This window comes from Macadamia integrifolia, chromosome 14, assembly GCF_013358625.1.
Source record: "Macadamia integrifolia cultivar HAES 741 chromosome 14, SCU_Mint_v3, whole genome shotgun sequence".
In the NCBI taxonomy this organism is placed as follows: Eukaryota; Viridiplantae; Streptophyta; class Magnoliopsida; order Proteales; family Proteaceae; genus Macadamia; species Macadamia integrifolia.
The window spans coordinates 3,532,228-3,548,574 of NC_056570.1; the positions used below are offsets into that span (position 1 = coordinate 3,532,228).

Here is a 16,347-nt window from a genome sequence, read left to right on the forward strand (position 1 = left end):
CCCCCCCCCCCTCCTCCGCCCCCCCAAAAAAAAAGTTAAAGCAAATAATATAAACAGACTTGATGATGAGCAATTCTAGTTGGGAAGATCTAGTATTTTAATGTTGAACGCATCACACTCAGATATCAGAATTTCAGAAAGGGATAAGATGCTAAAACTTCCACAGAAAAATAAAATAAAAATGGAATTGAGAAGAAGGAAGCAAGGAAAATTGTAAGGGAAGTGGCATAGTAGAGAAATACCTCAAGCGAATGACCTTGCATATTTTGCCTCAAATATGCCGGTTTCTTAAAGCTCGAACTACACTCTTGACAAATATTGGACTTCTCCTCCTTACGTTCATTTCCATCGACTCTCTTCTCAATCTCATCCTAAAATGGAAAAAGAAAAGTAAGATCTGCTCTGAACTTCCCAATTAATACCCTTGATTATACCCTCACCACAAACAATAATGAACAGTGAATTGAAACTTAACCACCAAAGCACTAATACCAGAAGCAAATCATACATTCATACTACAAGAATGTATCAAGGAGAAACCCAACCCAAGAACAATCAACAAAGAAAATGTACAATTTGCATAAGCTCTCAACTTAAAAGAGCAGAGAAGGAGAAAAATGTGAAACCTTATGGTGGGCAAGCACATGCAAGGTAATCATCGACTTTTTGGACTGACAAACACCACAATACTCGCAGTAATAGCACCTTCTCTCTCTGTTCCTTCCATCACCACCAGATTGTGCTTTGCTTGAATCGATCTCTCCACCTGTGGGTAGATCAGGACCCTCACTGCTGATCATGAGAGTCCCAAGCTCAAAGTGAGAAGTGAGAGAAGAAAGAAAATATCTGCTGCCACTAAAAAACAATTTGGGTTGGTGTCAAAAGGTGAGAATTGCATCATCTTCATCTCTGTCCAGTGTGGATTCGGATTCTCTCCAACGATTTTCCCTCCATCGGTTCTCTAACTTCTCACAGGCACACTGCCCAACACATGGGGGCACACAATCCCATGCATGCCTGTGAGAGGTTGGAGAACCGATGGGAGGAAAATTGTTGGAGAGGATCGCAATCCACCCAGCGTAGCCCATATGTTATTGTCCTTAAAGGCCAGATTAGGGTCCAACAATTCAATCAAAAGGTGGGAAAACATGTTCATACTTAACAATGGCCCCAAAAACTCTTTTATTTGCCCAATACCATTTTAAGCCATGCATTGCAGTATCATTAACAATGGTTCACATAATTTTAAAATCAGATAGGATTGGTCAGTACCCGGATTGGAGTGGTATTGGCCGAGACCGATCCCTGACACAATACTAGCCATCGGTAAGTCCTAAGGGTAAAATGGTCCAAAAATACCAAAATTTCAAGGAAAAAAAAAGAAAAGGCAAATCCATCTCCAGATAGGTATAGGCCGAGACAGATCCCAAGTTTTAAACCTTGATGGTTCAAAGCCTTAGAAAGCTCCAACACTGCCTCATAGTTCCTACAATAAGAAAACTGCATATATAATCTTCACTAGGATATATCGACAGAAAGTTGATCACATTAAAGGAGAAACTAACAAGTCATACAGGAACCATATAAAAGTTTCAGTTAAGGTTAATAGAAAATCATAAATTGAGACTGGGCATGCATGAGGACAAACCCAAAGTCCAAATTTATGCAAACTATAGAAAATCATCAGAATGACACAACTGTGAACACACACTGCTTTTTTTTTTTCTTTACCCTCTTTCTAGTTACTATGAGATACAACATTCTCTATCAAAAAAAAAAAAAAGGTTCAGCATTCTTGAGCTGATATCTGAAATCAAACTTACCCTTCATGCGAATCTCAAAATGAAGTTAACAAAATGGGGTAATATAAAAGAGGTAGCTGTAAATAGGACAAATTTCTTGTCACTCATCATCCTATATTCATTAGAAATAACTTAAGGTCACACATAAGTGAGAGTTAACATCATGCTCTAAAGACAGCCAATCATCAATTGAATCGTCAGAAATACAAGACGAATGAAACTGAAAATGTGAATGGAGAAGAGAAAACCAGAAAGTAACACAAAAAGCAATAAAATTTTTGGCATTACCACAAGCAAATGTTGCCTTCCTGAGAGACACCTAAATGCTAATAGGTCATTAGAGTACACTCCCTAGGGTTGAATAACCAAGATCCAAGATGATAGCACTAAAACAAATGAAAGCAGAGTGAAAACGAAGATATTCTTACCTGCGTTCTCGGGTTGGAGATGAACTGAGTAGAAGTGTCTGATTATTTTTTGGAATCCACAAAGTTTTCTGCAATTAGGGCATAACAGGCAATTACGGCATCAGATTACAGAAGAAGAGTCTCTCAAATCACTCAAACCTCAAGGCTTTGCAGACTTGAATTGGTCCTAAACACTATACCAAAAAAAAAAATTGGACCTAAACAGAAAAAAAGACTCGGGCATGTGTATTCAGCTCGTGCAGTGGGACCTCCTCTCGCGTTGATATGGATTCCAGATGTACGGTTGGGATCTGGGATTCGAGACGTGGCCCAGCAAAAGGTATTTATTTTAAACCACCATAACGAGACAAAAGCCAAAGCGCGGGAAAGGAATAAGCCGTCATGGCATCTCACCTTGTTGGATGGTTATAACGAACGGTCTTGGATCGGGTATCGGTGACCTTTAAAACCGATATGATATAGATACGTATCGGTATAGAGCGACCCATATCAAACAAAATTTCCCTTGATTTTTTTTTAATCGGATTTTCTATTTTACCCTTGGTCTTCTTTTTTTATTATCCTGAATATTATTTGGGACCAGAGGAAACCCTAAGATATTATTAATAAAATATAAAAATAATACAAGGGAGAGACATAACCCGTCTTACCCCAACCCACCTAGCCTTATCTTCCCTTGGTCTGTTTGGTTGCACCGAAATTGATATGTTATTGGGATTGATGACTAACAATACTGATACATATCAAGCATTCCAATATCGGTTTGTGTCCCCTCCTTAGAAAAAAAGTTTATTTCATTTTTTTTCTTGCTGAGTAGCCTTCACTTTGCGCTCTCCACCTACAACTCCACAAGAACGAAGGATCTGACTCCTCTCCAGTAACTTGGGTGTCCAACTCTAGTTCAACCACCATTCAATGATTGGAAAAACTTGAATACATATCAAACTCCTGCCAACACTTGGAGATGCGTGTCCAACTCCTCCCAACCATTGGAGGAGTGGTTGGACAGTCATTGGTGTTGAACAAAGATTTTGCATAGTTGACGTAGTTAGATAGGATCCATGTCCTCTCCAACCATTGGGTTGACCAGTGAAGCATCCGGTAGGTGGGAGGACCCGGGTATACATCTCAACATATGGTGCACCCTAGTCGTTGAATGTCTCACTAGACAGCCAATGTTTGCGGAGATGATTCATATGCCACTACATAATATTTGCAGTCAATGATTTAGTTTATGTGTCTCTCATTTCTTAAATTTAACTTTTTCTTTTTACCCATTTATTGACCGTCAAACAAAACCGAATATTTTTATATTCGAAGCTGTATTTGCGTACAAAACCACACTCCAATAAAGTGAGACTTTACAGAATGGGTTTATTTATAGTCTTTAATACAGTGGATTGTAGCACCAGATTTTTTGGGTTAATGACTAAACAATAGTCTATAACTACCTAACTAAATGGGAACAAACCCTAAGCCAGAAAAGAAGATGCCAGCTCAAGTCAGTTACTATCTACATAGTTTATTATGTTCTCAATCGCATAGATGCCTCCAAAGCTCCTCTTTTGTCTCCAACAAACTACCCACACACAAACATCTATCCAACAATTCATGTAGGGATGATCCTCTCTCTCTCTCTCTCTCTCTCTCTCTCTCTCTCTCTCTATATATATCTATATATATATATATCAGCCATGGGTACAAACATTAGCAGTGGAGGAAAGGAACATACATTCTATATATATATATATATATATATAGAGAGAGAGAGAGAGAGAGAGAGAGATAGAGATGGAGATGGCATGTTGTAAGATTGGTTGTGTCCTTAGCAATCTTAATGATGGTTTTAATTTTGATTTCTAGCAATGGCGTATGGGCTCAAGAAGAAGAAGCATTTGCAAAACAATGTGGCCAATTTATTGTCAAAAGAGGGGTGGCAAGAAAACCATCACGAGGGTGCTGCCAAGTAATAAGGATACTGGACCTTCCAACTTTCTGCAGAACTGTTTCTCCTTATGAAAAAAAATATATTAGTATGCAGAAGTTCATCAATGCTGCCAAGTCATGTGGTATTCATGTTCCCCATGGGCTGAAATGTGGAAGTAAGAATAATAAACACTTTATTGCCCTCAAGAAAAAATAAGAGAAAAAGAATACTATTGATTTGACGCAGAATGCCCAGACACAGCCACGGCCCTCGAAATAGGGGTCTGTGTTTGGGTGTTCCCTACGTCATACTCAAAAAATAATTGACAAGCTTGCAATTTTTTTTAAACATCTTGTCTAATCCTAACTCTAATGGACAAAGTTTTCCTTGACTCGTAGGCAAGGAAGAATCATCTCGCCATTGGTGATTTGACCTTCCGATTGGACTCTTATATCATTGTAGAGCTTCAAACCCCTATTGTAAAGGGTCGAAAACACTCCGCTCAAGTCATCGTAATCCAATTAGATAGACCAAAGGCAATGGTGAAAGGATTCCTCCTTCACCACAACTAAAAGAAACCTCAGACGTCCAATAATTTCTGCACCTGAATAATTTTTCCCCTTTGTTTGGGTGGTTGCATTGTTCCAGAAAGTCTTTGAAGTTGAGAGAATGGAGAGGGATGAAACCAGTCAGCTTGTGTTAATCTAGCTAATGTAAGACTTTAACACTTGAAATGTGTATTTTTCATTATTATTTTTATTTCGGTGAAAGCGAAACTTTGTAATTGTTTGTGATCAATTTTTTTATTTTAATGACTTTTGTGTCCAAATAATGTAGGAGTAAAAATTATTTTACATATATATGGCTCTGATGTCATGCAAGCAAGAAGTATATAATTTTGTGTTCCTTTAGGTTTGATGAAGATCAGTTAGCAAATCCTTCATGTGAATGCTTGCCATAATTTTGAAAAGTATGTGTACATTCTTAGAAGCAGAGTTTCATCTATTTTAGAATAAGTTGACTACTTTTCTATATCATCATCTAGCCTCGTACTTCATGATTTATAAGGGCATTGTATCTTATAAATGACTCATTAGATGAGAAGATTTGATTCCAACAAATGAGGAAAAGAGCATTGATCACATGAGATCTCATTTATTCTCATCTCTTAAAAAAAAAAACATTGACCATATGAGGGGAGAGAGTTGAGCAGATAGCTGAAAAAAGGGCTACGAGAGGGATATCGGGAAAGTACTAGTTTTAGGAACTCTAGAAAAATAATAGAAAATCAATGATCTCACATCTCACCTCTTTGTAGCTAGATCTACAAAACTTTCCAATTTACAAAACTTTCCAATTTAAGAACTTCAAAAAATCCAATATTTGAGGAAGGAGGTTGCTTCATTGCAACCCAGCGGTCGAGGGATTGAGTCGAGAAATCAGCCTCTACATGAAACAAGGGTAAACGAAGCAGGGTTAAGATTACATATATTATGATTCTCCCCGACTCCATGGTGGTGCAAGCCTTGTGCATTGGGTACTTCTTTTTTTTAAATCGAAGATCTATGATAATCTTTGCCTATTCTTTCTATTTTCTAAGGGTTTGGGCAATAATGATTGATTTCGGTCCTTAAACAAATAAACCTCACCCAGTAGTGAGACAACCAAATACTAATAGATCATTAGCGTAATACCTAGTGTTGAATAACCAAGACCCAAGGAAGATAGTACTAAAGTAAATGAAAGCAAAGTGAAAACAAAAATATTCTTACCTGCAGATGAATTCTTTGAAAAGATTGGATCATCCTCAAGCTACTGATCTGTGGTCTCAGTTGTTTTTATTGTCGTCCTGAGAGTATTGAGCCATCTGTGATATTCAATTCGGCATTGTCTCTCAACACTTTTCAAAGAACGTGTGATTATTAAATTTTCTTTTTAATTTGCATAAAAAAACTCTGTTTATCAAAGAAATGTAACATAAAAATTATATGTAAAATTATTAAGCCATATGCAACATTCAATCCGGTGTTATCTCTCAATACTTTCCGAAGATGAACGCTTTGGTTATTAAATGTCTCTTCAATTTGCAAAAAAAACCCTTTTCTATATAAATAAAATAAAAATTACATGTAAAATATATTATTATTATTATTATTATTATTATTATTGTTGTTTTTTTAATAGTATGTGATTACATAAGTTTCTATTTCAAGCACGTGCAGTGGAACTTACTTTCCGATTGATAGATATTCCATCTGTACGGTTGGGATTTAGGACCCAGGACGTGGCCCACTAAATAGTCTTTCGTTTAAAGTTTTAACCACCATAACTTTTCGAAGTTCGGAGAAGACAAAAGACAGCGCGGGAAAGGAATCAGCCTCAGCCACCATATCATCTCAGCTGGTGCACAGGAACGGGTATCGGTCACCTTTCAAATCCGAAACTAATTGGTATGAATCGGCCTGTATGGCTGTATCAGACAAGTTTCCCTTTCACTCTTCTAAAATTCGAATTTTCTGATTGTCTAACCGTTTCACCGATACGGTATCGACACGTTATAACAAAGGTAATTAACAATACCGCGGTACGTAACAATTGGCGATCCGATACAGATACGTCAAACTACGTGGCGACGCCCACTCTCCGGTCTTCCGTCTTCACTCTTCGGCTCTGCTTTAATAGCACACTACCAGTAATCTTCAATTCAGATTTTTTCCCAACTCGTCTTCGAATTTTCAGGAAGCTCGAATCGATTTTCCGCGACGATATCCAAGATTTTGAGCTCGAACTCGCAGGTACTTGTGGATTCTGGTTTCTGGATCGATTTTTGTTTAATTTTTGTAGGCGAAATTCTTTCGATATCCATTTCTTCATCTCTTTCCCATTCGTCTTCGAATTTTCAAGAAGATTGGATCGATTTTCGGTGACCTATCCAAGATTCTGATCTCGAACTCGCAGGTACTAATGGAGTCTGGTTTCTGGATTGATTCTTCTTTAATATTCTAGACGAAATTCTTCCCAAATCAATTTTTGGTGATGATATCCAAGATTCCGAGCTCTAACTCGCAGGTACTAATGGAGTCTGGTTTCTGGATCGATTCTTCTTTAACGTTTTTTTCTATTGGGATAAACTAGTCGAAATTCTTGTGTGGAAGTTGCTGTAAGGCACTTGTTTTTTACACCTCCCTTATATTCTTCTTCTTTCTCTCGTCCCCCTCTGCTTCTCATTTTAGTTTTTAATTTGGTATTCGTTTTTGTGTTCTTGGCCAGAGCTGAAATTCGCATTCATGGTTAGATCTGTCTTGAAGCGACATCACAGAACAGCAAAAAGATCAAGGCGGATGTGAGTCTTCACTCTTCATCCCATCTTTTATCGTTTTTGATGATTTATATTTTCACATTTTGAGGCTCTTAGTTTAAGATTTTAGCTCAAGTTCCTCCTTCTCTCATTTTGGAATATATTACTGCGGAATTGGTAACATATAACATATGTAGCCTAAAATAGGAATACACAGGTTTTTTCATCAAGAAATCTTTTTTTTTTTTTTTTTTGAAGAATTATTAGTTTCCTTAGTAGGTTCAAAATCTTTCAATTAAGGTTTCAGTTTCAATTTTCTGATTTGTCTGTACTTCCAATCTTTCAATTATTCATTCAAAAAATTGATTAATCTAGTTCTTGTACAGAGTCATGTTTAGCATGTTCAAATTATAACGATTGTTTGATTTCTTTGTTCCAGATCATTGTCCAAGGATGACGGAACATCACTGGAGGGATGAAATAAAATCCCTTTTGGGGTCTCATGTTGCTCCTGAAAAAACTGAACAGCTTGAAGAGACAAAAAAGGGTAATTCTAGGAAATGGTCTTAATCTTTCAAATGTCATTGAAGAAATTCATTGTTTTTCCTCCAATGAAGACAGAATGGAATTAGGAAATCGGATAAAGATATTTTATAATATTTTCTCAATATGCAAAAAAATTATTCTATTTCTCATATTGTTTTCTGTTTATTTTGTCTTTTTGACACCTTAGGTCCAGTTGTGGGTTAATTTTCTTACTCTCTATATATGTTAATGTTATAGTTTTGTTGTTTCCAGACATTCCTTAGGTCTAGTTTCAGTAAATCCTACGGTTTTTGTGACCATTAATTGTTTTCCAATTTACAATGCTCATTCTGCTTCGCTTTTTATCTTGTTATTACCATTCCAATATTTCCTCATTGATATGAGTCTGTAAGAACAGAAAAGAACAATGCTGACACTGTGTTCTTCAGATAATCTGGTAATTTACAATTGGGATTCCAGCTGTGCAGTTGGCCTATGCCTGTGTTGAAGTGGATCCACCGTAAGACCACATTTTTTCTTCTTGGATAATCGATCCTACGGTGCCCCCTACTGGATGTTGATGGCCAATGGCCAACCTTCTCCACAGGGGGGAGGGGGGGTGAGCACACCTACTGGATGACCACCATGCTTTTATAATGGACATGGTGCTACCTCCCCTGAAATAGACATTTCAGTAGTTTTTTCTTTTTTTTTTGGTAGAGACATTTCAGTAGTTGACTAATACTATCTGAGTGAACGGCAGAAGTACACTCCTTAGTGAGGTACTATGTTAATTTTTTTTTTTTTTTTGGGGGGGGGGGGGGGGGGGGGGGGGGGAGGGGTTGATGTACTATGTTAAATTCAGTGGTAACAAGTGAGGAACATAGAAAACACATATATTTCTTCTTTGAAGAAAAGAATGCTACCGGTCGTGCGCTCCCACACTCAAGCACAGGACCAGTGAAATGACCATCCTACCCACCCCGGTTGGATGCTTGGATGTACTCCCATTGGCCCCCTTGCTGGAGCAGGGGCCATGCGACCAGGTAGTATTCTCTCTCCCTATGTCTTCATATTTCAGTGACGTACAGAAATGGATCCATTTTTGTTGAAGACTGTAGGCACACGAATGTTGTGGCAAACCAAAATGAAAGCATTTAATTCCAGGTAGCTACGAAGTGTATTTTACCCACAAAAGAAAAGAAAAAAGGCTATGAAGTGTAGCTTAACTCACTCATTAAGCTAGTTTTGACAAAATAAAGAAAATTGATCAAACCTGAGAAACTAGATGAGAAGAAATACAATTCTTAATTTGCGAATAAACCATCCTCATTACCCATTTTCTTTACACCCTTACACAACAACATGATTTGCTTAGTGCTTCTTAACTTCATTTTTTTTTCTCTCCTTTATTTGCTGTTATTTCTTTTCTAAATGTAATGGTAATTGCAATGGCTCTTATGTTTTCAATCTTAGTAGTTTTTTAGGAGTTACGATTGAATCTCTGAAGTTTGTTCTCTTGGATAGCTGCTATTTTAATTGTATAGCTAGCTTACTTGCTGATTTGATTTAAGTTAAGCAGTTAATCCATTTCTTTTATCTTCAGTTTCCAGTTTGATTATTTGCCCACAATTTGTTAATGGCATGCTATTTAATCTGTTCTTTTAGAACTTGAATTGTTCATCTCATATTATTTCACTTGATTGATGATAATGCAGAAATTGAGAATAAAGCGAATAGGATCTTGAAGCTTATCAAAGATGAAGGAGAAGAGAGCAATTTGAACATAGAGTCACAACTTGTTGACCTCGTCACGGAGTACTGCAAACAGTACAAATCACTCAACGAACCTCATGATGATCATACCGCAGAGTTAAAGGGGACATGTTATTACCAAGAAGGAACAATTTTCAGCCAATATTCCGATTCGGATCCTTCTTCGAAGGAGAAAGCCAGTGGAAGCATTAAACAACAAATTGAAGCTGCAAATGATAATGGGAAGATATTCTCTGGAGATCTGCAAGCCAGAGAAGATCAGTTGAAAGATGAGAATTCAACATTGCAGGATGGGAAGGAACAGAGAATAATAAATGGTTTACAGTTAGATCTGGCCTCTTTACAAACCCAGAAAAAGGAACTGGAAGAGCAGTTTGAAGAGAAAAATTTGAAGCTGCAGTTGGTTCAAACTGAACTACGAGACAAAATTTTAGAATTGGAAAGAATATCAAAAGAGAAAGAGGATAATGAAAGGAAATTGAAATTGCAGATTGCAGGAGAAAAAAAAGAAGCTGAAGGAAGAAACAGTCTGGCGATGAAAAAGAACAATGAGCTAGCTAGAGAGGTTGCTGGTCTGCAGAAAGCACTGAAAAAGTCAACTGAAAAGCACAAACAACTTCAGGATCAGTCTCAGGAGACCTACCTTGAAAAACTTTGCGTGAAAGATGAGATGATTCTAGAATTAGGAGACAAAATTTTAGAATTGGAAAGAATATCAAAAGAGAAAGAGGATAACGAAAGCAAATTGAAATTGCAGATTGCAAGAGAAAAACAAGAAGCTGAAGGAAGAAAGAGTCGGGCAATGAAAAAGAACAATGAACTAGCTAGAGAGGTTGCTAGTCTGCAGAAAGCGCTTAAAGAGTCAACTGAGGAGCACAAACAACTTCAGGATCAGTCTAACGAAACCTACCTGAAAAAACTTCGCGCGAAAGATGAGATGATTGATACGTCTATTGAGCTGGCTAAGAAGATGAAGCAAGAAATAATAGTTAGAACCGAAGCGATTAGAAGGTTACTGGTAGAGAAAAACACAACTGAATATAACCTGCGGACCTCAAACAATAACCTTCATGCCACAGAACAATTACTTGCTGAGGAGAAAGAAGTCTACAGAAAACAAGAAGAGAAATTCGAACAAGAATGTAAAGAACTCAAGGAGAAAAATTCCAAATTGTCAAATGAGATTGACACTGCTCAGAGAGATCTCATTGAGATCAGGAGTTCACTGGAGAAGACAAGAAATTCATTCTCCGGACTTGAAGTAGTGTTCCAGGAGTTCCAGGAAACTGACAGTTCCTTCCAGAGCCGTATTGTTGAAGTCTCAGAAGCACTTCGGATTTTAAAGAACTTGCTTATGGACAGAAATGGTAAGATAAAAGAATTGGAGAAGAGACTCAACAACAAAGAAGATGAGGTGCTCAAAATAGAAGAAGAGAAGTGATTCAAGGTGCTCAGCATGTGTACCACTGTAATCAAATTGATGATCTGAAGGATGTTTTGAGATTTTCATTTCTTTGTCCAGTTTGTCTGTCCACCTCCAATTTTTTTATTTTTTTCACTTGTAGGGCAAATTGGACTTGTTAATTGAATTGAGAAATGGATACCAAATCTAGCTTTCTTTTCAGTCTGTATTGATTTAGAAAATCCCCCTCCCCAACAGAAGGAAGAAGGTAAGGAAAAAAAAGACTTCGCACATGTGGGAGCCTCGTGCACCGGGTACTTGCCCAAAACATCATAGTCCGAAAGACCATTTTACCTTTTTATTCTCTTCAACCCTAAACATAGGCAACACAATACTAAAACAACTTCCAATAAAACCATAGTTTCTCCAGCCACCGCTGTTGCGGTAACTACCTCAATTCCATGATGCATTCAATAGGCTGAGAGCTGGATGAGAGATCATTTTTGTGAATCATCAGAAATTCCAGATGAATGAAACTGAAACATGTAAATGGAGAAGAAGAGAAAACCAGAAAGGAACACTAAAGCAATAAAATTTTTGGCATTAGCACAAGTGAATTTTACCTCTCCTGTGAGATACACAAATGCTAATAGGTCATTAGAGTACACCCACCAGGGTTAAATACCAAGATCCAAGGAAGATAGCAATAAAACAAATGAAAGCAGAGTGAAAACAAAGATATTCTTACCTTATTGGGATGACCCACGGCTCCGCCCCTTGGGACGAGCCAATAGCTTGTCCCCGCTAGGCAGACCCCTTTTGGAAAGCCTAACCACCCCCATTGTTTGAGGGCCCAATCCCGGATATCTTGCATTGGTAGGTAGGTGGGCCTTGCCAGCTCACCAAACCCCAGGGGTTGTCTGACGATTAGTTGGGGGAGTCATCCCTTCTTGGGAGTCTCTCAAGTAAGGAATCAAGCCCGACGTAGGTGTGGGGCATCTGGGACGAATCTCCTCAAATCCCCTAGTCAAATGGTGTATCCCAAGAATTTCTTCCTACAAAATAGGGATTAGCTCCCATGCTATTTGTTGGAGGAGTTGGGACTCTCCATGAAAGACGATTGTCACACCCCGTTCTCACAAAACTAGACCGTTGACTGAGTTAACACCTATGAACCCAAAACCTGTCAGCATCATCTGATACAGTAACCACTACATAGCATACCCACAACTAAAGAAGGTAATTTTTGTATTTCAATGGAAGTCTTACATGTAGATACCTGTAAATATCCCAATACTCTTGATACCCAAATTGTATCACGTAGTACATATACATGTGGACCCGTAGGCGTGATATATATATACAAGAATTACAATTTAAATATCCAAAGCACAAAAGGGGTAACATCATAAAATAATAAAAAAGAAACCCAGGTTGGTATCAGTGTTGCTGTCCCGCAACACAACTCTCGCATGGGCACTAGGCCCCATGCCCAAGATATTCAGGGATCCACCAGTTCTGAGCTAAAAACTCCACAGTGTGTCCCGGCTCTAGCTCTTCATCCGGATAACCTACAAGATCATCTAAAAAGTGAAAAGAAAGACCAAGCATTCATTCGCAACACAAATGCACCTATATGTATCCCTTTTTATTATCTTAAACCACCTAAACATCACATCTAAGTCATAGGTCATGTGCTACTCACAACCACAGTGTGTGTATGCCCCGGGTACAAGCCACGAACCTCATCCCGTGATACGCCCATAGGATTGCCGGAGAAGGCCAGTCGTGGGTACCGAAAAAGTAAAATGGGCCTTACCCTGTATTAAAGTAAAATGGGTCTTGCCCTGCATTAATTTAAAAGCAGTACGGTTGACCCTCTTGTTATATCACCAAAGTTGCCGACCGTCCTAGTGATCGGCCGGACGTACTTCTAACTGCCACTGTTGGTACACAACCTCAGGCTTCCCCCCAGCAAATACCCAACACCTAAACCCTTGCTGGGAAGGGTCGTAGCACAGGGATATGTCATTCCTAACCGCATACTTCTATATGAAATAGTACGACTGCATAGTGCCACCGCGTCCCATTCCACGAGCCACCAATGCATTCATATCCAAGTCGACTACGACATCTAGTCTAGTATTGCATCATATTCAATAATTTGAAGTCATCCATCTCATAATTCAAAGTAAGAATAAGCATTTAATAATTAAAGATATCTGCATATCAAATCATAAATGAGTTTCATAATGCACACATCAATGCATGAAAATGATATTCATGAATGACTATGCTACACACAATAATGAAATGATGACATGACTAGTCTACAGAAATAGTGGAATGATGTAAAAACACTTCTTCAAAAATAAAGTCAATGTCCTCTTCCCACTTACCTAGTTGTGTACAATGATCACCCTTGATACCAGGAAGATCCAGAGTGCGATGACGTGAGTTTCTAGTGAAACCTATCATAAAAGAGATCGAGTTTAGTATATCTCCACTTTAGGTTCACAACCAACTGAGTACGATGATTTCAACAAGTTTAGAATCACCATAGGAGGTTGCCTAAAAAATTTGGGCCCAATTGGAACCTAAAGAGTCGGATTGGTAGGTCCCGCTGCTGTGTAAGGACCGACGGGCCTGGCCCACTGGTCCTCGCTTGCAGCTTGACCCAGGGGTTCTGCCTGGATCGAAGGTCCAAGAGTAATGGGCCAGGTGCCCACCGGTCTTGCTTGATGGTCTATCTAGTAGTTCATCTAGGACAGGCGAGCTCCGGATTGGTGGGACCGACCATTTATAGGCACCCACCACTCAGAACCGAGATTTTGCTGTTCACCCCCATTCTTCATCCCATGTTGGGGAAACCACCACAGGTTGATTCGACCACATTTTTCACAAATCTAAGGTTCCATATCATGATTTCAACATAAATCTAGGATCGATTCAAAGTTCTAAGCTTGGGTTTAACCTCTTTTCTCAAGAACACGTAATCTCCTCTCTAGCTCAAGAGATCAACCAATGCTTCTTGAATCTTGAAATTTCTTCCTCTAAAACCTTCATAAACAATATATAGGTCTTTCATTAAACCTTAGATTCATTATCTGAAGTGGGGTTAACAAGATCTAAAAGATTCCTACCCAAATTGAAGGGTTTTACTTAGGGTTTCTTGGGGGCTTAAGAAATATAGACTTTACTCACTTCAAATCATAGATCTTGAGATGAGGATCACTAATCCGGCGTCGAAATTGAAAGATTCAACCTTGGCGTCGCACAACGAGCATCTTCTTCCCATTTTTCTTCCTCCTTTTTCCCTTCTCTTTCTTCTCTCTCTCTCTTCTTTACTTTTCTCACCCACCGTGTAAAACAATAAATGAGGGAAAAAAAGGTAATAAATGCTATTTATACCTAGGTCAAAATATCTAATGACCAGAGTGGTGGGTCACACTAGTGGGTTAGACCCACCTATGACTACCCATCAGTCGGTCAAAACTTAGTCAAAACATTGGGATTTTCTATGAGGCTCGGCCCTGACACGTATTTCACTCTCGGTAATTGATCAACACACGTACTTGATATAAAACATTGTACGTACCTTTCTTATGCATACATGGCCCCGTGATACTTGCAAGTGTATGACTTGGGCATGCTAACTTCACTAGGCACCGACTCCAACTCGTCTAGCCAATCGGAGTTTAGAGTCACCCTTACCATCATGTTTCATAAGGCACCCGAATCGGCTCAATCGGGTTTAGGTCCTATAAGACCAAACCGAACCGACCGGGTAATTAGACGGGTTTAGAAAGTAGGGTATCACAACGATGGTCCAACGCCTATAAATAGTAAAGGTGAGTCACTGAAATGGGATCGATTTTTTTTTTGAAAAATTAAGTTTACTTGTTGCAAGGATTCTGATTTAGGCATCGAAGTGTCATGTGTCGGGCCAATCTGACACTTTTGGTTTACTCTTTGTGTGTATGCTTTCTATAGGGCTCCAGCTCCTACAAAGCTCACGACCCGGTAAGAATCTGACACATCAGATTGGCACTGTATGTGGGAATTGAAACATTAAAGTCATTCGCTCAAATTTACGGAATGCAACTACCAAGTGAATGTGTGGTCTCACCACCAGGATGGGAAAGAGCACATTCCCGTCCATAGCACTCGGTGATGAGGACATGCAACTAGGTTCATACACATGTTCAGAAACAACCCGTTACCTCGTAGGCACCATTAGTGATAGTAGAAGGACCTATACCACTGCCACCACCTGACGGCAGGGGTAGGACCTTTGCCACAATCACCTCCAGCAGCAACAACAACAAGTACCAGGCCATCGCCACCAGAAAACATGGACTCGGAAGCACTGACGGTTAATTCCCAGATTCAGAACCTGTAGATGCAGATGCTTGAAACCAACAACCTGGTCAGGAACTTCATCAGTAAAAAGTTCTGCTCGGCATTACCGACAACACCCATTTTGCATATGAATACTTGTGCACCATGACCAACCCAAAGGTGTAGCCAGACTGGATCAACAAGTACCGGTAGACCTCAATCGACAAATGAACCCAACCAGGCTGACTTACCGGAAGTTAACCGCCTCGTAAGAGCCCAGGAAGGGTCATGGAGGAACAATTCACTTAACCTGAGGCCTTAACTAACTTGTTGCAATGCTCGATCCAGGTAGAAGGACAATCACCCCCACGTGCCGGAATAAACCATGGTACAGGAAGGACTCATACCCATATTGTGGATATGAGTGACGCGTGTACATGGTCGGAGCCATTATACAAAAGAGGAGCTTAGATCGAGGCACCAAGAAGAGTGCCCTGAGCAACACCTGTATGCTTAGAGTCTGATACGAACCAACTATAGGGGTCGAGAAGCCAACCCGAGGCCCCTTACTGAAGCTGAAGTAGAGCAACAAGACCTAGAATGACTGAGTGAGAAAGTGGACAGCCTCAAAAAGCTGTCGTCAGATCTAGAAGTAGCTTTGGCACATAACACCTTGTCACATGAGTTAATGAATGCGGTTTTTCCACGGAGCTTTCATATGCCTACCTTCTCAATGTATGATGGGAATACTGATCTGTCTGACCACTTGCAAAACTATAGCTCCATGATGAACATGTATGGAAAAGTCAGATGCAATTCTTTATCGAGCATTTGCTACTTCCTTGAAA

At 39.2% G+C, this 16,347-nt stretch overlaps 2 protein-coding genes across 6 annotated transcripts in view; one reads left to right on the plus strand and one right to left on the minus strand.

Moving 5' to 3' along the window:
- The window catches only part of LOC122060890, an 11,481-nt gene extending 9,085 nt beyond the window's left edge, over positions 1-2,396 (minus strand). For 2 of the 5 annotated variants that reach the window (XR_006134489.1, XR_006134490.1), the window contains exons 1-3: positions 2,231-2,396; positions 627-789; positions 243-371 (exon numbers count right to left, since the gene is read on the minus strand). Coding sequence is in view for 2 of the 5 variants with exons in the window: in XM_042623998.1 (XP_042479932.1) it covers positions 243-371; positions 627-659 (162 nt within the window). In the remaining 3 variants the exon portion in view is untranslated. The other 3 variants (XR_006134492.1, XM_042623998.1, XM_042623997.1) reach the window with 3 other exon arrangements.
- Positions 2,397-6,826: 4,430 nt separating this feature from the next.
- Positions 6,827-11,374, plus strand: LOC122062011 (putative leucine-rich repeat-containing protein DDB_G0290503). Its single transcript, XM_042625634.1, has 4 exons — positions 6,827-7,226; positions 7,428-7,500; positions 7,895-8,002; positions 9,699-11,374. Exons 3-4 carry the CDS (start codon positions 7,909-7,911, stop codon positions 11,195-11,197), a joined length of 1,593 nt encoding a protein of 530 aa, XP_042481568.1. The 5' UTR covers positions 6,827-7,226; positions 7,428-7,500; positions 7,895-7,908; the 3' UTR covers positions 11,198-11,374.
- The last annotated feature ends 4,973 nt before the right edge of the window (positions 11,375-16,347 follow it).

What these genes read in the sequence shown, in the direction of transcription:
- LOC122062011 (XM_042625634.1), top strand. Translation starts at nt 7,909, where the DNA reads ATGACGGAACATCACTGGAGGGATGAAATAAAATCCCTTTTGGGGTCT. An exon ending in GCTTGAAGAGACAAAAAAGG is followed by an intron (nt 8,003 to 9,698) that starts GTAATTCTAGGA and finishes ATGATAATGCAG; the next exon opens with AAATTGAGAATAAAGCGAAT.